The sequence below is a fragment of the Papio anubis genome, chromosome 6 (assembly GCF_008728515.1).
Source record: "Papio anubis isolate 15944 chromosome 6, Panubis1.0, whole genome shotgun sequence".
Taxonomy (NCBI): domain Eukaryota; kingdom Metazoa; phylum Chordata; class Mammalia; order Primates; family Cercopithecidae; genus Papio; species Papio anubis.
The window spans coordinates 119,130,602-119,154,352 of NC_044981.1; the positions used below are offsets into that span (position 1 = coordinate 119,130,602).

At 38.7% G+C, this 23,751-nt stretch overlaps 2 protein-coding genes, 1 long non-coding RNA gene and 1 pseudogene across 5 annotated transcripts in view; 1 reads left to right on the forward strand and 3 right to left on the reverse strand.

The window, feature by feature from the left end:
• The first annotated feature begins 9 nt into the window (after positions 1-9).
• On the forward strand, positions 10-16,567 carry FUCA2 (alpha-L-fucosidase 2). Its single transcript, XM_003898094.5, has 7 exons — positions 10-630; positions 4,633-4,820; positions 7,794-8,133; positions 9,475-9,685; positions 9,919-10,109; positions 14,524-14,632; positions 16,206-16,567. The coding sequence occupies exons 1-7, from the start codon at positions 413-415 to the stop codon at positions 16,344-16,346; spliced, it is 1,398 nt and encodes a 465-aa protein (XP_003898143.1). The 5' UTR covers positions 10-412; the 3' UTR covers positions 16,347-16,567.
• On the reverse strand, positions 1,697-4,168 carry LOC110743152. Its single transcript, XR_002521738.2, has 2 exons — positions 3,238-4,168; positions 1,697-3,111 (listed from the first exon to the last, which is right to left on the reverse strand). It is a non-coding gene; the product is annotated as an uncharacterized LOC110743152 (long non-coding RNA).
• The window catches only part of PEX3 (peroxisomal biogenesis factor 3), a 56,494-nt gene continuing 37,469 nt past the window's right edge, over positions 4,727-23,751 (reverse strand). Inside the window, exon 10 of one of the 2 annotated variants that reach the window (XM_017958265.3) lies at positions 4,727-6,061. In XM_017958265.3, the coding sequence (XP_017813754.1) occupies positions 5,920-6,061 (142 nt within the window). In that variant the 3' untranslated portion in view covers positions 4,727-5,919. Of the gene's footprint in view, positions 6,062-22,088; positions 22,967-23,751 lie in introns of those variants that run through there. The other variant, XM_003898095.5, reaches the window with a different exon arrangement.
• On the reverse strand, positions 20,414-21,602 carry LOC103883979 (annotated as a pseudogene). The gene has a single exon (XR_646395.3). The product of XR_646395.3 is annotated as a voltage-dependent anion-selective channel protein 1 pseudogene (transcript).

The window sequence follows — 23,751 nt, forward strand, 5'->3', positions numbered from 1 at the left end:
CATCCACGCTTCGGACGTGTGGAGCAGCCACCAGGGCGGGCTGGTGGCGTTGTCCTCTTGGGCAGTTTCTTGGGCAAGGTCGTGCCTCCTTGAGGGCAGAGGCGCTGGTCACAGGGCCCTGACTCAGACTCATATTTCCCCTCAAAGCGAATAGAGCCTTAGCAAAGCCGTCGCAGCTGGCTTTGGGGTAATGCTGGCCTCCTTAGTTATGCTGAGCGATGCAGCCCTCCTGGGGTCATTCGGAACGCCCGGGAGAGTGGCCACTCCCGCCCCTGAGGGGGAAGGGTGGCCGGTTTCCAAGACCGGCTTGGTCAGGTGACAGCGGCGCGGCATACTCAGCAGCAGAAACGGAAGAACAGCGCTCGCGAGGCCGCGGGAGCCTGCAGAGAGGACAGCCGGCCTGCGCGGGGACATGCGGCCCCGGAAGCTCCGCGGGCTCGCGCTCCCGCTGCTGCTGTTGCTGCTGCTGCAGCCGCCGCCGAGCCCTGCCCACAGCTCCATGCGCTTCGACCCCACCTGGGAGTCCCTGGACGCCCGCCAGCTGCCCGCGTGGTTTGACCAGGCCAAGTTCGGCATCTTCATCCACTGGGGCGTGTTTTCCGTACCCAGCTTCGGTAGTGAGTGGTTCTGGTGAGTGCGCTCCTTTCTGACTCCTCTGTCACGCTTTTGTCCCCACCCGCAGCCTCCAGCCACCACCCAGCGGGCCAGGTTCGCCGCCTGGTGCTGCCTGCACCCTCGTCGGTTTCACCTCCCACTGCTTTACCTGCGTTTCGCACTTCCGGGTATCGAATATGTGGTTTCTTTCCTAAGTTCTTCTGCTGATGAACAGAGAATTTTTCTTCCGTGTGACTGTAAGAGTTTTCAGACACACTTGACTCCTCAACTTCTTCATAGTTGCGCATTTTAAGCTGTAGTTATGACACTACAACATCGAGCTACTACAGACATCCATCAGTTTGTGCAGGGGCATCCCACGAGGGGTGACTCAGGCACAATGGCCCGTGGTTGCTCTGCTGCTCCCTGCCAATTTACAGTCGTTCTGCCATGAAGTTATGGTTAAAGCATAGTCATGAGTATGTGAAACGAGTTCATTGAACACCATTGGCTACTTAATGTTAACATGTTAACCATGTGTGGCTCTAGGAACTTTTTAAAGAGGTTCTAGAATGGTACTCTTAACACAACCCAATTATCGTTTGCCGTATGAAAGGTGCTACACAAAAATCTGTGCTTTAGATTTTACTTTGAGATCTATGTGAAAATGTGCATGTAATTTCTTAAACTGTTGCACATGTTTTTTCTAACTAAATGCAACAAGTATTAAGTTCTTCAAAATAGAAATATTTTGTGTGCATATATAGATACATACACATAATATACTCTTTGTTGTTGTTTTCTGAGATGTAGTCTCACTCTGTCGCCCAGGCTGGACTGCAGTGGTACCATCTCGGCTCACTGCAACCTTTGCTGCCCGGGTTCAAACCATTCTGGTGCCTCAGCCTCCCGAGTAGCTGGGACTACAGGCGCACACCACCATGCCTGGCTAATTTTTTGTATTTTTTAGTAGAGACGGGGTTTCAACATGTTGGCCAGGCTGGTCTCAAACTCCTGACCTCAGGTGATCCGCGGTGGCTCATGCCTGTAATTCCAGGACTTTGGGACACATAATATATTCTTAAGTAAAATAAGGGAATCATTAAACAGTCAGTATTTATTTGAATCAACTATGTACTACATAAATAGTATACATCCAAATTAACATACTATATTTAGTAGACACAATACAGAGTATGAACTACAAATTATATTAACATTACATAGTATACACTGTACCATGCTCTACTGTAGGGGTAGAAAAATTACACCTCCATTCTGTTACGATCTCTGCTGGGTCCAAGAATTTAATTGACATTGTAGGATTAAATTGTGTGGGGGGGCTTAAAAAATGAATTTTAGCAAGGTCTTTACAGTATTCGACTTCTTGTCTTTGAAGCTTAGGATGTTGCCTTTCCTTCCAGTATAGAGTGCCTTTCATACTGAAATTTCATCTTCTGTCCTAAGAAACAGCACAGAGGTCAAAGTGCTCTTCATGCACCTGCTATTTTTTGACTTTCTTTACCTTTAATAATATGCCAGAATAGCATATTTTAACCCTTTCATTACAAAGAGATAGACTACCTGGAACCAGTAACCTTTCTTATTGTTAGGTCAGTTTATGTAAAAAATAAAAATGGGTAAGCTATGGAGAATTATTCATATACTTTAAATAATTCAACTTATAAAACAGAGACTCTTTCTTCTTATGCCAAAACATAGCTACTTCAGAAAGATGTTACAAATCTTTATTTGCATGTTTTGGGCTATAATGAATCTTGATTTTATTTTGGAAATGTTTTAAATTAGTGTGGTACATAATTAACACACTTTCTTCCCCCTAAATTGTATCTTATATTGTCATTTTGTTCAACCATGAAGATTAGGTGAAGATATATTGCTGCCAGTAGAGGATTTGATATTTGTTAACTGAGACTAGTACTATGCCAAAATAAAACAGCTAGTTTTGAGTCATTTTATTCTTTGCTATGAGTAACTTCATTTTCTACAAACAAACCCATGATTGTTTTGACCTAGAACAATAAAGATACTTCTCATACTAAACAAAATAGAGAACACATTCCTGATGATCTGGAAATGCATTAACCCTGTGAAAGATTCTTTAATCATCTGTAGTTTCCCTTTGTATCCTCTGCTCCTCACTCTCAAGTTGACTTCTGGGGAATCAACAGTACAGACGAGTATGTGTGACTGTTCTAAATGTCTATTAAAAACCAAATATAAATGATGGACTCTTTACCATAAGTGCCTCTTTTAATCTCTCAGCATGAAATTCGAGTCCTGACTGTAGGGGAGAGTGCAGGTTCAAATTAGATGATGCTAGGAGAAATTCCTTATTCTTGTTCAACTTTCTGAATGTCACAGTTTCTCTTTTGCAGTTCAGTTTAAAAGGTAATGTCCGTAGTCCCAGCTACTCAGGAGGGTGAGGTGGGAGGATTGCTTGAGCCCAGGATTTCAAGGCTGTGGTGAGGTATGATCATGCCACTGCACTCCAACCTGGGTGATAGAGCAACGCCTGTCTCAACCAATCAATTAATCAATAATAAATAAATAAATAATAAAAACGCTTCAAGGATTTTAAACCCAAGTAAAAGGTGTAATGATAGGGGCTTATTATCTCACATAACAGGAAATTTAGAGGTAGTTGGTTCACTGATGAAGTCAAAGACATAGGCTCTTTCTGTCATCCTCAGCCTGGGGACTTGTTCCTTCATGGTCACAGGATGGCAGCCAGGCACCATAACTTCACACAACCTTGGCCAAAGGCAGGAAGGCCAGTGTGTCTTTTCATTAGGAGGGAAACCATTTCCACAGTCCTCGAAGTGTGACTTTCCCTCAAGTTCCCTTGGCCAGCGTGGATCTCACATCCCTGTCGTAGCTGTAGTGGAAGCTGGGAATTAGGTAAATATGACTTTTGGGCAGGCAAACGTGTCTGCCACATAGTATGCCCTTCAATTATGTCTTCTTAGCAGAAAGAGTCTCCTGATCATCTTGGGAAATACAGTGCTGATTATGGATTTGCTTATCCTGTAGAAGTACTCATATGAAAGAAATAGTGATAGAAAAAGCAGGAGGTGGGTCAGAAATGGGGGTTGCATCTATTTCATGGGGATAGTTATTGCTGTGTTTATCTAAAATGTGTAGATGTGTTTTTCCTCATGAAGTCTTGCTTACACAGTTTAGGGTCAATATACCATTGCTTAGAATGAATGCATATAGCAAGTAATTATTGAAGGTTGAGTCCATTTATTAAAATAACAGCATCTTCTTAATTTTACTTTTGCCTCCCTGTCTGTCCTGTGCCTCCAAAGTGTTCTCTACTACTGAATATAATAGACGCATGTTATGTTTTAAGCATGTAGTCTTCCTTTTAGAAGCCCTAGTCGCTTATGTTACAAAGGACAATGTGTAAAGACACATACTACATGTTGTGATTTAAAAGTGAAGTATTAAAAGAGAATGGGGCTGGGCATGGTAACTCATGCCTGTAATCCTAACACTTCGGGAGGCTGAAGCAGGAAGATTGCTTGAGCCCAGGAGTTTAAGACCAGCCTGGGCAACATATGGAAACCACATCTCTACAAAGAAAAAAAAAATAGCCAGGTGTGGTAGCACGTGCCTATGGTCCCAGCTACTCAGGAGGCTAAGGCGAGAGGATCGCTTGAGCCCAAGAGGTCGAGGTTGCAGTGAGCCATGATTCCACCACTGCATTCCAACCTGAGTGACAGAGTGAGACCCTGTCTTAAAAAAAAAAGAGAGAGAATGGGTAGCTGAGTTGCCTAGAATGCTCTAGTTTATGGGCTGAGTGGATATCACAGGGAGATAGGTGGAAAATGAGAGGGGGTTTTAGTTTGCATAAGCTTTCTTTAAAGCCAAGTCAAACTAAGGGGGAAGTGAGAAAGAGAATCTGGGTCCTACTGTATCTACGTGATGGGTAAATGGTAAGGGGAGCTGGAGCAGTTCTTTTAAATGTGTGTGTATGTGCTGTTTATGCACTCTTTCCTTTCCTCCCCTTAGGTGGTATTGGCAGAAGGAAAAGATACCGAAGTATGTGGAATTTATGAAAGATAATTACCCTCCTAGTTTCAAATATGAAGATTTTGGACCACTATTTACAGCAAAATTTTTTAATGCCAACCAGTGGGCAGATATTTTTCAGGCCTCTGGTGCCAAATACATTGTCTTAACTTCCAAACATCATGAAGGTAAGTCAATGCAGCGTATGGAAATTGCTGACAATGGTTAAGAAATGAAAAATTATTTTTTTTGGAAGAAAAAACTAAAGCAAGGTCTAATTTTCTCTTGGGCGCAACCATAAGTGGTGACTGGCACTTGTTGATAACTAAGGGACTGCACTTTCAACCCAAATTGAGAGATGTTAGGAATACAGAAAGGATAATACCCTCCACATAACAGAGGAAAGATGGTCACATTTTGGCACATGTATTTTGAACAATATTTCCAAGATTTACGTAAAGCTGTTTGTTGAAGGGAGTGTGGGTTGCAAGTCAAAGTTCATCATTGGAATTGCACTTTCCTTCCCTTTCTCTGTAATGCATCCTGTGAATGCATCATGGGGGTTATACTGCTAGAGTCTTGCATCATTACGGCACACCTGGCTGCACTTTTAGCCAACTCTTAGATGACCAAATTGTGCAAATAGTGGATGAACTGATAATGATGAAAGTGACCCAGATCACCTGGAGGGAAAAGGATTGTGGAACTGTAATGGTTCCCAGAATAATCAGAGGTGGTAGAAGAATATCTAAACCCCCACACAGCAGTCCTATTTTAATAGAATGGATTCCACCCATTACCACTGCAGTATTTGTAAGGCCAGGGAAGCATTAACAAATTGTTTTTGTTCCACTTGCTTGTTAATTCATTAGTTTCTTTTGCATGATCATCTTTGCCTTGGTATAAAAAAATTTGCACTGGAGTGGTCGCTCATGCCTGTAATCCCAAAACTTTGGGAGGCCGAGGAAGGAGTATCATTTGAGCCTAGGGGTTTGAGACCAGCCTGGGCAACATAATGAGACCCTGTCTCTACAAAAACAAACAAACAAACAAACAAACAAAACTAAAAAATTAGCATGGTGGTGTGTCTCTGTAGTCCCAGCTACTCGGGAGGCTTAGGTTGGAGGACTGCTTGAGGCTGTAGTGAGCGGAGATAGGGCCACTACACTCTAGTCTAGGTGGCAGAGCGAGATCCTGTCTCAAAAAAAAAGAAACTTTGCCTTATTGTTTTCTCCAGGGATGGGATGGGAATAGGAGAGGAGAACCAACACAAAAAATCTGGAATGATCATAGGATATTTTCCCTTTGGCCACATTCTGGTAGCTTCATGATTTTCTCCTGTAGATATTTCTCCTGCTGAGATGAATGTCTATCAAGTGTATTTGCTTGAGAACATGCTGATTTCCTGATGTCTAGGAACTTTCCCAAGCTGTATGGCACAAAACAATACATAGTGAGTTTATTTAATAAAAATTATTAATCAAACTGTGAGGAGAGATGATGTAGCCCACATTTATACATTTTCTGGGACCCATGTTGTCAGATGTTTTCATTGCTTATGGAAAATGCATACTAAGCTCAGGAAGGAGTATCGCTGTGTGAGCTTATGGTGGTGATATTCAAATGAAGACTCATGTGGTTTTAGTACTGTCTGACATTAGGGCCTGTCAAGTTGAATAATTTTGAATATGACTTTAGATATCAACACTGCTCTGAAGCTTACCATAGACATGACAGGAACAAGAGTGAGCTGTTTTTAAAAGCTTATTAAAATGAATCTAAGGCTAGGTGCAGTGGCTCACATCTATAATCCCAACACTTTGGGAGGCCAAGGAAGGAGGATTGCTTGAGGTCAGGAGTTTGAGACCAGCCTAGGCAGCAAAGTGAGACCCTGTCTCTGAAAAATTAGACAAAATTAGCTGGGCGTGGTAGAGTACACCTGTAATCCTAGCTACTGGAGATGTTGAGGTGGGAGGAACACTTGAACCCAGGAGGTTGAGGATGCAGTGAACCAAGGTCACACCACTGAACTCCAGCCTGGGTGACAGAGCCAGAACCTGTCTCAAAAAAAAAAAAAAAAAAAAAAAAAATCTGAAGTATGAGTCAATCTTAGACTTGTTCTAATTTATCAAGAGTAAAATGTTTCACCAAATGTACCTTATAAATGTCTATTCTTAAAAATTATTTTAGATTTTAGTGGAATAGTAACAATGTAGTTAAGTCTCTAGGCACTGATAAAATTTTTGAGGCTTTCATATTTATTATGTTTTAAGTATTTCAGTTTATATATCTCTTCTAACATTTTTATATAGAACAACCAGTAATCTAAATGCAAATTCCTGTTAAAAACGAACCACTTCTAAGTGTTTGTATAAAAGTATATATTGTTTTTCTTATCTATAAGATAAGAAAATAGTTGGTAGACTATTTGCTTTTGAGTAATTTTATTAAAGAGGAAAATCCAAGCTTATGATTTTATAGTAGGATGACATTACATGTGGTGAGTATATTTTAAAGTATAGAACTATTGGGAAATAGTAGGGTTTTTTTGCCCCTCTGGTTAAATAAATAATCAGGCTAAAAGAGATTTGCTATACATGGATCACCAGTGTTCTAAGAATCACACTATAATAGAATAAACAATCCTAAAACTAAGCAGTAGAATTCAAACTTTGGTTTAGAAGACACTAAGAATCTTGCAGGAGTGCATCTCAGGATCTTCATAATAAATAGTAGTAGTCATCATTTAGCATGGTACATGTATATGTTCCCATTTTAGTTGTGGGCTGCTATTGTTGATTGTTTATTTTGTGCTATACCTTGTGCTAGCAGTTGGCTGAAGACATAGCAGGGAGCACTGTAGACATGATGAGATCCCTCAAGGACCTTACAATCTAAGAGGGAAAATACTGGAAATAGATCAGACCATACAGTGATAAACCCCGAAAGTTGCTTTTAAAAACCTCAGTCTCACCTTGTTTAAATTTTCACTTCTCATATAAAAGCACGATATATGCCATGAGAAACTGGCCATAAAACAGTCATTTGTAGGAGCAGGTATTTATACATCGCATGTACTATGTGATTTGTTTGGGCATTTGTGTGGGTTGAAATTTACTAAAATAGACATGCTTACAAGGGTTTTCACTATAATTTTCTAGGTTTTACCTTGTGGGGTTCAGAGTATTCATGGAACTGGAATGCCATAGATGAGGGGCCCAAGAGGGACATTGTCAAGGAACTTGAGGTAGCCATTAGGAACAGAACTGACCTGCGTTTTGGACTGTACTATTCCCTTTTTGAATGGTTTCATCCGCTCTTCCTTGAGGATGAATCCACTTCATTCCATAAGCGGCAATTTCCAGTTTCTAAGACATTGCCAGAGCTCTACGAGTTAGTGAACAACTATCAGCCTGAGGTTCTGTGGTCGGATGGTGATGGAGGAGCGCCAGATCAATACTGGAACAGCACAGGCTTCTTGGCCTGGCTATATAATGAAAGGTGTGTATGCTATGAGATTGCTGCAGTTACCCTCCATATTCCTAATATATTTCTAACATTTTCATTCCTTCACCTCTTGAAATATTTCATTTTAAGTCATTGGTGGCATGGGGGGAGAAAATCATTTTAAATAATACGTATTAGATATATTAGTATTTACTCAACATAATCAAGGGTAAATAAATCAGGAGTAAAATACAACTCAGTGGTCTGATTTTGAGATCAGACTAAAAATCACAGGATCAGGAACTTTGAAGATGTTAATTTTGTGGGTCCCCCCTTTTTCTTTCCTACCCTGGTCCTTTATGGCCTCTGTTCTGGGACAACTCTGTTTCTTCATCACTATTTCCAGTTATGTGCTTCCGAATCCCTCTGACTGCTTCTTTTTATCCTCTTACCTTTTGGTCATCATTGCTGCCCAGCCAATGTCACCCTTGTTTGTCTCCTCTTTTCCTTCATCAGCAGCATTTTCCCTTTCTCCAGTTTTTTCCTATTGCTTCCTGCTATGTTCAAGGCTGCCCTATTAGAACAGGGAGTTCTGATTAAACTCCTCCATTAGGCTTAACCTATATGGACAAAATTTGCATGTATACTAGAAAGCACTGGGTATTGTGCTATTAAGTCAGGCAACCTTCTGCTTGCACTTCCTGGGCCCACAAAGGGCACAAATACAAATATTCTGAAGAACTCTTGATACTGAAAACAGCAATGTGTCCAGGTACTCCTTCCAAGGGAAAAGATGGGGAGCCATCACTTCAATTTGTGACTCAAAACTGTCCCCTCTATGTGGTGTGGATTTCCCTCTAAAATGTGCCACGTGCTATGATAAGTAACGTTGTGGGGATATTTCACATGACATCAACGGTTGAATTTTCTGAGATTTTTCAATATTAGGCACAATGGTAAGAGAAAGAGAAAGGCTAGACTACATGTATGAGATCACTGAATCATTGAAAAGTGTCTTGGGTATAAATTCAGTTTCGGCTATCATTTACAATATGGAATGGAGCTTAAAATAATCATAATACTCTTATGAGTGCTATATGTGCTGGGTACCAGGCTAAATGTTTTACATAACTTATTTTTGTTCTAATCATAGATGAGGAAATTCATTAGTCAGAGGAGTCAGGTAACTTGCTCTAGGTCTGGGAGCTAGAAAGTGACAAAGTCAGAACTCCAATCAACCCAGGTCTGTTTGACTTCAAAACCATGGACTTTCCACTGTACTATGCCATGGTCCCTTTTCAGAATTCTATTTCAATTACAAGTCTTTTCAGTGACATTTCTTTTGTATAAAAAGCTTATACTTTTTGTTTTAAAAAACTGTATGTTTCATTTCAGCCCAGTTCGGGACACAGTAGTCACCAATGATCGTTGGGGAGCTGGTAGCATCTGTAAGCACGGTGGCTTCTATACCTGCAGTGATCGTTATAACCCAGGACATCTTTTGCCACATAAATGGGAAAACTGCATGACAATAGACAAACTGTCCTGGGGCTATAGGAGGGAAGCTGGAATCTCTGACTATCTTACAATTGGAGAATTAGTGAAGGTACAGTAAAATGTCTGGTGACTATTAACATAATATTCTTAATAGTGTGATCATATAGGATTTATTTCTTATGTAGCTCAATGGCCTATAAATATAGGACATTGTTCTATCCTGTGTTTGTTCTTCTAGGTAGTGACCATATATACATGTATAAATATATAAATGCAACATATTAGCACATTAAATATGGAATTATTTTATTTATCTAAAAACATTTATTCTTAATTTTTTAGCAACTTGTAGAAACAGTTTCATGTGGAGGAAATCTTTTGATGAATATTGGGCCCACACTAGATGGCACCATTTCTGTAGTTTTTGAGGAGAGACTGAGGCAAATGGGGTCCTGGCTAAAAGTCAATGGAGAAGCTATTTATGAAACCCATACCTGGCGATCCCAGAATGACACTGTCACCCCAGATGTGTGGTAAGTCATTCTTGTTACCAAGTACTCTTTTATAAAGGAAGAGATTTAAAATTTATCACACATATAAAGAAGAGTAGGATAAAAAGAGAAATTGGATGAATTCTTACATATACAAAGCACTTTCCAAACTTAGCTTACTCTAATATGAAGAGAAGAGGAAGAATTTGCATGTTTTTGAACGTTTATTGTTTATCAGATTAAGCTTACATCATTTCTAGGTATCTCCCAGTGGTGGACAAATCTTGGCTGAAAGTACTCAGCTTTTAGAAAAATTGTAAGCCGTTCAGACCAATGAAAAAATGCGAATGGTTAGTCTAAAACAGAGACTACTGTTTAATCAGTTCCGTAAATTCTAACTTTTGCAGATGTTGCATCCCATGAAATTTGCAAACAAAGGTACCCAAAGGCAGAGAAAATGTTAGATTAAAAATGAGTCAAAATAGGGAGGGTTCTGGGAAGATGCTTCTCTCTGAGTTTGGGGAGGTTCTGTGTGTCAGTGAGTTCCTGAATCAGATTCCACAAATATGACAGTTTCTGATACGGTTTCTTAACATATATAAAATAAGAGGAGTATTGGTGAAGTTCTAAAAATTCACTTTCAGTTGCCTGATCAAATAGGAACCGAAAAATTAGACTAATTGTTCTTCAATCTACTTGACTTATGACTTAAAACATTAACCCATTGAATAAAATGAAGTAAGGCAATCTGGACAGAGCAAATAATTGTGGAGTTTTAAAATGTTGATCTGGGAGGAGCCATAATGAGAACTCAATACCAAGCTCTCATGTAACAGAGGATAGTGCAAATCTGGTTTTGGAATTTGCTTCTGTACTGACATTTGAATACGAGGGCATCTGATTTAGGACTTCACAATCATTAACCATTATTCCATTGTGTTTATTTCAATAAATAAACATAAAAGCTAAATATTTAATGTGGCTTATAAAGTTGTGAGTCTGGCTCCTACCAACTTCCCCGACGCTGAGTGTTCCTGCTCTCCCTCCTCACCGTAGGAGCCTTCTTCCCCCCAGGTTCATCATGCCCATCTTCTTGCAGTCACCTACAGACTCCCAGGTCAACCCTTTAAATCCTTCGAGAGAGTAGCCCTGGCTTGCTGTCCCTGTCCCCAGAACTACTCTTCACATAATTCTTAGTGATTTTAATTTCTATTCACAGTTCTAATTACCTGCACTTCCTGTCTTCTAGGGATCTTGTCTGCTTGACCTTTGTTACCTGTTCCTTTGCATTATCAATATACAAGGTCATATTGGTAATGCAAAGTAGAACTTCTTACTCAACACTTCCACTTGGATGCATAGCATCTTAGACCTGTATGTCCACAGCTGAAGTCCTGAGTTTTAAAATTTTGCTGTAGACTAGCTCCACCCACGGTCTTCCCTATCTCAGTTAATGGCAGCTTTATCCTTTAGGTGGTTGTCAGGCCAAAAGCCTTGGTGTCCTTAACTTCCCTTTCTTTTATAATCATACTTTAGACTTTGCATTACCAATAACTGCACCCCTTCCAGGGCTCCAGTTTGAAGCATTCTGCCGTCTACCTACGACTTCTTATATTTTGGCTCACTCCACACAGCACTTTGACTTCCAAAGGGATCTATAATCCAGGGATTACACTATCTTTTAATCCTATCATCTTTTCTCTGTCTGTCTTTTTCCTTATCCAGAACAGATTCTGTGGCCCGTCACTGTAACTAATCTATTGCATATACCCAACTCCTGAACTCTCGCTCCCTCTGCCATACTCACTTGACAGAACATCAACTTTAAATTAAGATCTACTTATTCTATGCCTGCTCCTGGACAGCTAACTGTAACTATGGAAACTCACACACACACGCACCCAGACACATACAATGTAGAATTATCTCACCTTTGGTTTTAAGGTCAACCCTTGTGTCCTGATCCCATTGCAAATCATCCACCCAAGGATTGTTATAGCAATTCTCCCCTTTCACTCAATTTCACTTGTATTTCTAGCTACCTTCCCATTTCTCTCCTTTCCTTTGTAGTAAAACATGTTGAAAGAATTTTCACTTGCTATCTCCAATTCCTTGCTACAGTTTTTCTCTTGAACCCACTCTGGTCGAGCTTCCACCCCCACACTCCAAGATTGCTCTTCTCAAGGCCCACAATAACCTCTGCCTTTCCAATTCCAGTGATGAGTCCCCAATGCTCATTTTCTTAACTTACTGGCAGGGTCTGCCTCAGTTGATCACTGTCTCTCCTGGTGTTCATTGTACCTGTTGGCTCTTCCTTGTTAGTTAGTTCCTCTCCTGATTTCATCTCATTTTTCCAACCTCTAAATCTTTTGGCTCACTCCACACAGATTTCTATTCTTCTTTTTTTTTTATTTATTTATTTATTTTTTTTTGAGGGCACTGGTGTGATCTCGGCTCACTGCAACCTCTGTCTCCCAGGTTCAAGCTATTCTCCTGCCTCAGCCTCCCGAGTAGCTGGGATTACAAGTGCCTGCCACCATGCCTGGCTAATTTTTTTGTAATTTTAGTAGAGACAGGATTTCACCATGTTTGGCCAGGCTGGTCTCGAACTCCTGGACCTCAGGTGATCTACTTTCCTCAGCTTCCCAAAGTGCTGGGATTACAGGCATGAGACACTGCGTTTATCTTAATGTCCCAGGTGATCTTATCCATTTTCATGGCTTTAAATGCCATATTGATGACCTCCACATTTCTATTTCCAGTGCAGGCCTCTTTCTGAACTCCAGCCTCATTAAGTTCCTACTCAATATTTCCACTTGGATGCATAGCATCTTAGACCTGTACATCCAAAACTGAAGTCCTGAGTTTTCAAATTTTGCTATCAACTAGCTCCACCCATGGTCTTTCCCATCTCAGTTAACAGTAGCTTCATCCTTTAGGTGGTTGTCAGGCCCAAAACCTTGAAACCCTTAGTTTCCCTTTCTTTTATAGTCACAGGCAACTCATTAGCAGATATCATCCTCTATCTTTGAAATATATTCAGAATCTGACCACTTCTCATCCTCTCTGTGGCACCCCTCATCCTTTTAGTTTCCATCGTCTTGTCCCTGTCTGGATTATTTCAGTAGCTTCTTAACAGGTCTCTATTTCTACCCTTTAACCTATTCACCACAAAGCAATTAGAGTATACTTTTAAATAATAATGCCACTCCCATGCTCACATTTCTCCAATGGCTTCCAGTCTCAGAGAGAAGGCCAGGTCCCATAGATGCTTACAAGGGCCTACAAAATCTGGCTCCTTATCGCCTCTTTGATCTTATCTGCCATCACCCTCCCCCACTTCCTCTCCTTCAGCCACTCTGCCTTCCTTGCTATTGCATCAACAGGCAGAGCACACTTGCACTGGGGCTCCTGCACTTGACATTCTGTCTGAAGGCTTTCCCCAGACTCTCCTGTGGCACTCCTATGGCGCTCCCATGGTTCTCTTCCATGCCACCTCTAAGAGGTCTTCCCTGACTATTCTACTTAAAATAACACTCCCAGGCCCCTCCTTTCCTACCTAGCATGCCCTGTTCTTCTTACCTGGTTTGTTTTCTTCATAGCATTTAATCAACACCTGACATATTTGTTCATTCTAATTTCTCCCACTGGAATGTAAGCCCCATGAGGACAAGGACTTTGTTCAATGCTGTATATTGCTCTAAAACAGTGTCTAGCATTTTAAGATTTCAATAAGTATTTGTTGAGTAGTTGAATAAATGAATGAATTCCATTTTTTTTTTTTTTTTGTCTACAGCCTACTTCCCTTACCTTCTTCTTTGTTCCCATTCATCCTCCTTTAAGTCTCAGATTAAATGTCACGTTCTTGGTGAGGCTTCTTTCTGATGTTCTAATCTAAAGAGATCCTTTTGTTACAATCTCTCAATTTCCTTTTCTTTCATAGTGCTTATCAGAACTCACACTTTCATATTATTTATGTGATTATTTAGTGTTTGCCTTCCCCACTCTAGTCTAAGCTCCGTAAGAACTATGTGTGTTTTGTTTTTTATTGTAACCCTAACACTGAGCACAGTACTAGGCACAGAATTGACACATGCATATCTTGTCTTGTTGAATGAATGGATATAAAAATTTGAATAACACATGAAAAGCCATGAAGCTCTTGCATCCTGCCCCCTTAGCTCATCTGCCTCCCCTTTTCAGATCCATGAGAGCAGTCTGATGAAGAGGAATGCTATCTCAGCAAAATCTTTGTCTTCCAAGAACTTCCTTTTGGTCTTGGGGGAGGAAGGTGCTTTTTTATACCAACATGGGGCTATTTTTCCCTCCCTTCTATTAATGGCGACACTGTGGAAGTATCTCTGTAAAAAAATTCCAGATCGTTCCTGATCCATAAATAATGAGAAACATGGGATGTAACTTGTTACTACGCTTTTTATCTTTTTCTTTTAACCAGGTACACATTCAAGCCTAAAGAAAAATTGGTATATGCCATTTTTCTTAAATGGCCCACATCAGGACAGCTGTTCCTTGGCCAGCCCAAAGCTATTCTGGGGGCAACAGAGGTAAGAGGGAACTTTATCTTGTTCCTTTAAATTGCTGATTAGAATATCTTGATGCAAACATAACTTTTAACTTTAAGGGGAGCCTTATATCTGTTTCTCTTATACCTCATAAAAGTAATTATAAATGAGCTCCAGCCAAGCAGTGAGGCTCACACTGTAATTCCAGCACTTTGGGAAGCTGAGGCAGGAGGATGTCTTGAGGCCAGAAGTTTGAGACTAACCTGGGCAACATAGCAAGACCCCTCTTTACAAAATTTTTTTTAAAAGCTAGCTGGGCATGGTGGCACGCACCTGTAGTCCTAGTTACTCAGGAGGCTCAGGCAGGAGGATTGCTTGAACCCAGTAAGTCAAGACTACAGTGAGCTATCAGTGTACCACTTCAGCCTGTCTCTGAAAAAATAAAATAAAATAAAATAAAATAAAATAAAATAAAATAAAATAAAATAAAATAAAATAAAATGAATTTCACCAATGACAGTGTTTGGTCAAAATCTTTGAAACTTTTTGTTTCCCAGAAAACTAAGCTGATAAAGCAGCTACAGTATCTCTATGCATATCACTGTAAAATAGACATTATTCTTTACAGTCATTCTATGTTGTTCAAGTTCATTGCATGCATACAAAATGATTCTTCTCATAAAATTAGAATTCGGATGCTTTCCCTGACACCCCACCCCAGAACGTATCTGAATACAAGATGTCATGACTCTACTATTTTATGTTTATAAAACATTTTGGAGAAAGTTAGAGATTAATCTAACTGTTGTAACCACCACATCTGGCATTGAGTTCATTCTGATATATTTTATAACTTTTTTTTTTAAAATAAATTATCCCTTTGGAGGTGAATTGTCCATATGGCTCTCCTTGCATCACCTTTCTGCATTTCATTGCTAATACGTGTGGTTGATGAGGCAGAAAGAAGATGAGTTCAAATCTAATGTTTAATTACAGCTTAGTAGACCAGGTATGACACTGATTATATTTTTATTTTATCTATGTTCTTTTTGGTGCCAATTAACATCATTATTTAAAAGCTCCTGGGTTTTGTTTTCATATTGATCCACCTAAGAAGCAAAGGTTTTGGTTCAAAATAACCCTAGAATATGTAGAGAACTTATTTGAATTTGCTTAGTATAGTAAGACTAAGGTTATAAAATAATTACAGTAATAATTGATCAAATATATGTATTATTGATTAGTGGAGGTTATTAGAAAATCTGGGGAACACTGAGTAGATACTTGGGCAGACTCTTGTTTCAGAACCATTTTCTGCTCCTGATCCTCTCTTTAGCATTTTCTCCACTCTGACACTCCATTCACCCTTGAAAATTCTCCTTCCCCAACCCCTGCACACTTTTATTTCCCTCTTGAGAGTAAAACAGAAGCAAGAATATAGAGGCAAGATACATATACTTAATTGGATGAAGAGTGATTGTGAATCACTAAATAAAGGTAAAAATGAATCTCGTCTATATATTTTTTTGAACTACTAATGAGTCCTTCCCAATAGAAAGTGGGTGAGATAAAGAGATAAATTTGGAAACATTTGCATGTATGTTTTTAATTTCAGGTGAAACTACTGGGCCATGGACAGCCACTTAACTGGATTTCTTTGGAGCAAAATGGCATTATGGTAGAACTGCCGCAGCTAACCATTCGTCAGATGCCATGTAAATGGGGCTGGGCTCTAGCACTAACTAATGTGATCTAAAGTGCAGCAGAGTGGCTGATGCTGCAAGTTATGTCTAAGACTAGGAACTATCGGGTGTCTATAATTATAGCACATGGAGAAAGCAAATGTAAAATTGGATAAGAAAATTATTTTGGCAATTCAGCTCTTTCCCTTTTTCCCACTAAATTTTTTCTTAAATTACCATTTTAACTCTCCAGTGCACTTTGCCATTAAAGTCTCTTCACATTGATTTGTTTCCATGTGTGACTCAGAGGTGCAAATTTTTTCATGTTAGAGTAGCAAGGAATTGGTGGTATTATGGACTGAACTGAAAATTTTATGTTGAAACCATATCCCCCAACATGACTATATAGTTATGTATCACTTAACGATGGGGATATTTTCTGGCAAATGCATTGCTAGTCAATTTTTTTTATGCCAACATCATAGAATATATTTACAAAATCCTAGATGGCATAGCCTACTACACACCTAATGTGTATGGTATAGACTATTGCTCCTAGGCTACAGACATATTCAGCATGTTACTGAATACTGTGGGCAATAGTAACACAGTGGTATTTGTGTATCTAAACATACGGAAACATAGAAAAGGTACAGTAAATATACTGTAAAATAAATGGTGCACCTATACAGGGCACTTACTGTGAATGGAGCTTACAGGACTGGAAGTTGCTCTGGGTGAGTTAGTGAGTGAATGGCGAGTGAATGTGAAGGCCTAGGACATTATTGAACACTACAGACTTTATAAATACTGTATGCTTAGGCTACGCTACATTTATAAAAATGTTTTTCTTTCTTCAATTACAAATTAACATAAGCTTACTGTAACTTTACAAAGTTTTTAATTTTTAAAACCTTTTTGGCTCTTTTGTAATAACTTAGCTTAAAACATAAACTCATTGTGCAAATGTACAAAAATATTTTCTTTCTTTATATTCTTATTCTATAAGCTTTTTTTTCTATTTTTAAAATTTTTAACGTTTTACTTTTACAGAAACACACACATTAGCCTAGGCCTACATGGGGTCAGGATCATCAATGTCACTGTCTTCCATCTCCACATCTTGTCCTGCTTAGAAGGTTTTCAGGGGCAATAATACCCATGGAGCTGTCATCTCCTATAACAATGCCTTCTTCTGAAAAACTTCCTGAAGGACCTGCCTTATGCTGTTTCACATTTTTTTTTTAAGTAGAAATACACTCTAAAATAATGACAAAACATATAGCATAGCAATACATAAACCAGTAACCTAGCTGTTTATCATCAAGTATTATATACCTTACAGCATTTTATATGCTAGATTTTTATACGACTGGCAGCACAGGTTTGTTTACACCAGCATCACCATAAACAATGTGATTAACATGTTGTGCTACCTTATGATGGCTATGATGTCACTAGGTGATAGGAATTTTTAGCTCCATTATAATCTTATGGCACCACCAATATATATGCAGTCCATTATTGACTGAAAAGTTGTTATGTGGTACATGGCTATATTTTGAAATAGGGCCTTTAAAGAGTAACTAAGGTTAAGTGAGGTCATAAAGGTAGGGCCCTCAAGCCAATAGGACTGATGTCCTTACAAGAAGGGGAAGACACACCAGGGATACAAGTGCACAGAAGAAAGGCCGTATAAAGACAGTGAGAAGGTGCCATCTGCAAGTCAAGGAGAGAAGTCTTTGAAGAAACCACATCTGCTGATACCTTGGACTTTCAGCCTCCAGAACTGTGAGAAAATAAATTTCTGTTGTTTAACCTGAGTAGAGGTTGTGTTTTCTATTCCCATTGGCTGCAATGTATGTTTACCAAAGGCTGTTTGAGTTTGTGACTGTAGTGGGTCAAATAGTGTTCCCCAATAATTTATGTCCACCTGGAACCTCAGAATGTATTCTCACTTGGAAATCATGTCTTTGCAGATGTAATAGGTAAGTATTGAGATAAGCTCATATTGGATATGGGTAGGTTCTAAATCCAATGACAGTATCCTTATAAATGACAGAAAAGGACACAGAGACAGAAAAAGGCCATGTGACAACTAGGCAGAGATTGGAGAGGAAGCATGGCCCTGCTGACACCTTGATTTTGGATTTCTAGCCACCAGAAGTGTGAGAATAAATTTCTCGTTTTAAGCCACTTACGGAGTGGTAATTTGTTACAGCAGCTCTAGGAAACTAATAGTTACCAAATAAATTGATTATGCCAGGTGAACTTTTTATGATGATTTTAAGAGCCAATGATGCAAGTGTGAAGAGTTGTAGTTTCCGTGAAAGCCAAGTTGAATACTTTGGAAAGACTAGATAAAAGTTTGTTGACTTTAAAAATTAATAATAATAATAATAATAATAATAATAATAAGCTATTGGTTAAGTGTGGGCAAAACTGTTCTAAAAGATTGGGGGAAAATATAGTAAAAATCTTCAAGAATTCTGCATCTCTGGTTCACACCTATGACACCTATGACATTACATGTAGTTTGTACAAGAAAGATAATTAGATTACAAGCTCCAGTTTGTAATCCCAGCTACTTGAGAGGCTGAGGTGGGAGGATTCTTGAGGCCAGGAATTTAAGAAAGATAATTAGAGAACATCTATCAGCAGACCTATATGGGAAAGCAGCTATGCTGTACCACACTATGTCACCAACAGCCCAACTGAGTAGACCTACACTAAAAAGTTAGAAAAACCCTGGATCCTATAGTAAATAAGTGATAAATATAGAACATTTAAAGTTAAAATGTCTATATATGTATTTTTTATGACATCCTGATTTACATAACTTTTTAGATTAACTAAACAACTAAAGGTTTCTGATGAGAGGGCTCCTGCTATACTATTAGAAAGCAGATATGTACTATCTAAGACCAATTAACTTTATTTTTATATTTATTCATTTTTTTGAGACAGAGTCTCACTCTGTCGCCCAGGCTGGAGTGCAGTGGCATGATCTCAGCTCACTGCAACCTCTGCCTCCCAGGTTCAAGTGATTCTCCTGCCTCGGCCTCCCAAGTAGCTTTACATACATGTGGTTTTTACCTTGTCGTCTCTTCCACTGCCACAATTATACAGATGCGTATGATTCCAGGAGATAATTTTCAGCTGATCAAATTTGTATCTTACAAGGCCACACCTGTTTAGTCTCAAATTTTCCCTGGATGAAATCCTGGGTTAATTTTATTGGAAGAGATGCGTGCCCATTACACACACATTCCCTAATTTCCCAAAATGCTATTTTTCATTTACCCTATTAAAAATGAGAATATCATATTTTGTCAAATTTTGGAAAGAAGCATGTTCCCTCCTCTCCACCTCCACTTGTTTTTTTTTTTTTTTTTCCAGACACGGTCTCACTCTGTCACCCAGGCTAGAGTGCAGTGGTGCAATCATAGCTCACTGCAGCCTTGACTTACTGGGCTCAAGTGATTCTCTCACCTCATCACTGCAAATAGCTGGGACTATGGGCACATGCCATTGTGCCTGACTAATTTTTTTGTAGACAGAGGATTTTACCACATTGCCCAGGCTGGACCATTATCTTTTTTTTTTTTTTTTTTAAGTTTTCAATATTTTGCTCAAGATTTTTTTTTTTTTTAAAGTTAATTACAGCATTTGAAGAAGAGGATCTAATTCCACACAAAATGGAAGACTCTAAAATGTATCCATTAAACTGCTAAAAAATAAATAGAGTGGTGAGAATACCACATAAGCCCAATTTAGATTCTGAGTGCTGTCACCTGTGATTACAATTATACAGACTCTTCCAAGCTTATAGCTGGAGCTCCTGGAAGCTATTTTATACTCTGACGCAAGGACAAAAAAACCCACAACTCAGGAAGGAATTAAGTCCTGAATTATTGGTTTCATCACATTCACCCTCTCTACCCCAAAACTGCACAAAAGAAACAGTGACCACACCCTGTAGATCTTTTTGTGTAAAAGAGGTAATGAAGAACTGGGATGGGAACAAGTCATGAAGATCTGTCTTACAAAGGTCCCTTTCAGGTAAGTTTGTACACACCATCACGCAACGAGCCTCTCATCAATTATGGTTAGGAAACCAGGTTCAATTCTCAGGAAATCCCAATTTCATTAATTTACTCAATATGAATTTACAAGGTGCCTATATATTATCAGCTTCCACTTGCAGCCATTTCTAGATAAAAAAGAAACCTGGCATCTCTACAGGGGCCACCAAGTTCCCCAAATCTACCACTGAAAGGACCTTTTTGGAACTGGGTTTCTTCTGTACCTCTGAAAGGGTAACATCTTAAAGCTGAATCATCTTTAACTTGGAGGTCCAACATGACATTTAGCAATACTTGCAACCCAGACATACATTAAAAGATACACTAAATTCTGAAGGCAGCTATGCTGCAAAATGATTTAAACAATTCTACAGCATTCATTTATGCTTGAAATTCCAGTCCTAGACCAAATTTGTGGCCACCAGCATAGATGTTCTTGCCACCCAGGAGAGCTGACAGTGTCAGTTTCATACCTGGCTTTAGGCTTTGAGTGTATCCTAAACCTATCAGGCTGGAGTTGTTCACTTTAGTGGAGAAGTGGGCTTTAGGGTGGATCTGATACTTGGCTGCTATTCCGAAGTGAGTGTTACTGTTTCCTGCTGTCCCAGAGAAACTGACAGCAGTCTCCAACTTCTTGCTCACCTTCTGGTAATTGGACCTGCCAAACTGTCCTGTCATTCACATTAGTGTGAAGCTAGAATTCAGTTTTGTGGCCAACCGCAAAGTTGCTCTGCGTCACTCAGGACTTCGTGGTCTCAAAATTCACCTGGTAGCCGGCCAGCCAACCCTCATAACCCAGCACTTACAGCGCCTCGGACTGAAGGCCCAGCAACGTCCAAATCCATGTCGCAGCCCAGGTTAATGTGCTCCCGCTTGTATCCTGTCTTGATTTTAGCATTTTCCCCCCAGTGTTAGGGGAGAAGGATGAATGGAGGGTCAGCTTCAGTCCACATGTTAACTGATCTCCCATAGTAATCTCGGTGCCTAGAGTGTTGTCAGTGTTCCATTTCCTTGTAAATGTCAGGCCATATTCGCTCTATCTGTACGTGGTTTCCAGACTGCCTGTCACATTGGTGGTCTAAGTGTTGGCTGAGCCTGAGCTTGTAAATTCCAATCCATTCTAAGATTTTGTTTTCAAATCAGGTTTTATTAAGCCAAATCCATATCCCTTGGTGAAGACATGCTTGGCAGATTTGCCAAGATTAGCATATGTGAGTGGCACAGCCATCTTCTACTCAGAGACAATGCCAGTGGGCTCAGAGGTCTATGTTGAGGGGTATGGCTCCGCTACCTATTTTTAAAAACATTCTAGACACAAACTCCCTAGCAGTCAGCTCCAGGCCTAGCTGGCCTTAGAAGAGACCTCATAATTTATTTTCTACCTTCTACTGTTCAGCTACATGTTATGTTGGAGGAACATAAAACAATGTTACTGAAAATATATGTCGACATACTAATGATACATAATGATTTATTTACTTTTGCTCTAATTACCCTTCTAAATGAAGAATTACAGATGTATTACTAGAGACAATGAACTATTTCTTTTCCAGAAAGTAAAGCTATTTGCTTTTTACTAAATGAACAAGTTAACAACAACAAAAAAGCACCAAGTACATGACCAATTAAAATGAAACTTAAACTAGCATGCTCTCTCTTCTGAAATAATAACAAAAATGCTATGGGATAAGTAAATTAATAGCTGAAAAATATTAACTCAACAAAATAATATTTTACTAAAATAGTTTATTGCAGTAAGATTTTCACTGTATTCAAAATCAATACAAAGTTAAGTTTTTAAAATTATATAAGTACATACAAATGATTAAAACTATGTAATTAGGTGAGTAAACAGCATCAACACAATTTTAGCCTCTAAATCAATATGTAACTTTCTAAGTCTTGCTAATAAAACCTTAAAAAATATAGTGAAGAAATAGCAAAGGAAAAATAGTTCATCATAGTTGTTGAAATTTACTACTTCCATAAGAATAAAAAAGTCCTCCATCAAGGTATATTTGAAACAAATAATTTATTATTTTGAAGGGTAGCTAGAGAAAAGTCAGATTCACTTCTGTTTACAGCAGTCTAGGGAACATTATAATTAAACAGCATATTTTCCCAAAATTCACATATTCTAGACCTATGTCTCCAACAGATATTTTTCCTCAGTATTAATATGGCAAAGTACACTGAATTTCATATTCATATATATATGTATATAAAATATCTACATTGATTTTTAGTCAGTTTGGAACGAATGTCCATGTGTAACAAATCATTAACAATTCTGATATTTGCACATGTGTACATATATGTGCCCACAAAAACTGGTCTGTTGATGAATCTAAAAAAATATATTAAGATGCCAAATAAATTGATTTCATTATGAAATGAAGACTTTTATTAAGAATATATTTTATCAGACATTTTGATAACAAACTGTTACTCTAAGTATAGGTGATTTACCCAGTGTATTTTAAAAAGTAAACGAATCCCCACTGTAGTTTTTCTTGAAGGAAAAATCATTTCTCCAGTTGCTGAGGGGTACTAAAAGCTTCATACACATTAGCAGCAAAGTCTTTCACTTGCTCCATTGTCAACAGATCCTAGCAAAGATGATAATGTAACATTATAGTTTGCAAAAAGTATACAAAATTTGAATTAATTTCTGCTATCAAGGGATGAATTCAGTTCTAAGTTTTGTGGTAAAGGCCAAGAGGCAAACCATTTAAGAAAATGAGTAGTTTTTCTTGTAATAAATTCTAGAAGATAGTTATTATTTAGGTTCTTATATGAGGGATCATGGTATCATAAGCGTTCAAGTGTGACTTTGAGGGACAAAAACCCCAAATAGTCTTCAAATGAATTTTTGTGTATGTCAAGTGCTAGGTAAGTATCTGTTGAATAAATAACTATAGGAGTAAAGGTACTTTTGCTGGAAGCTGACATAACATGGTTAAGGGCGTATTACTTTCTAGAAGATCTAACATACGGTATGAATATAGGTAGCAAGTGCATATTTTACATATACACACATACATGAACCACACATACACTATAGTGTAAGGGTTCTTAACACCCCAAGGGATTTGCGAATGTAAAGATAAGAAAAAACTACATCTTCATTCTTATTAACTTCTAACCAAAATCTGGTATCTCTTTCAATTATGAATGTAGGCAATAAACTGTGATGATATTAGCAGGTTGTATGACTTTGTCTTCAATAGAAATCACAGGCAGTTTCATGTCATATGACAGTTGTGGAAGTTATCAGAACTCTCATTATATCTTCGTATTTAATGCATGAATAAAGAAGCAATACTGCTATATCATAAACTTAATTTTAAAAGAAATTTTGAAAACTATATATAATTGGTTTCCTTTAATTATG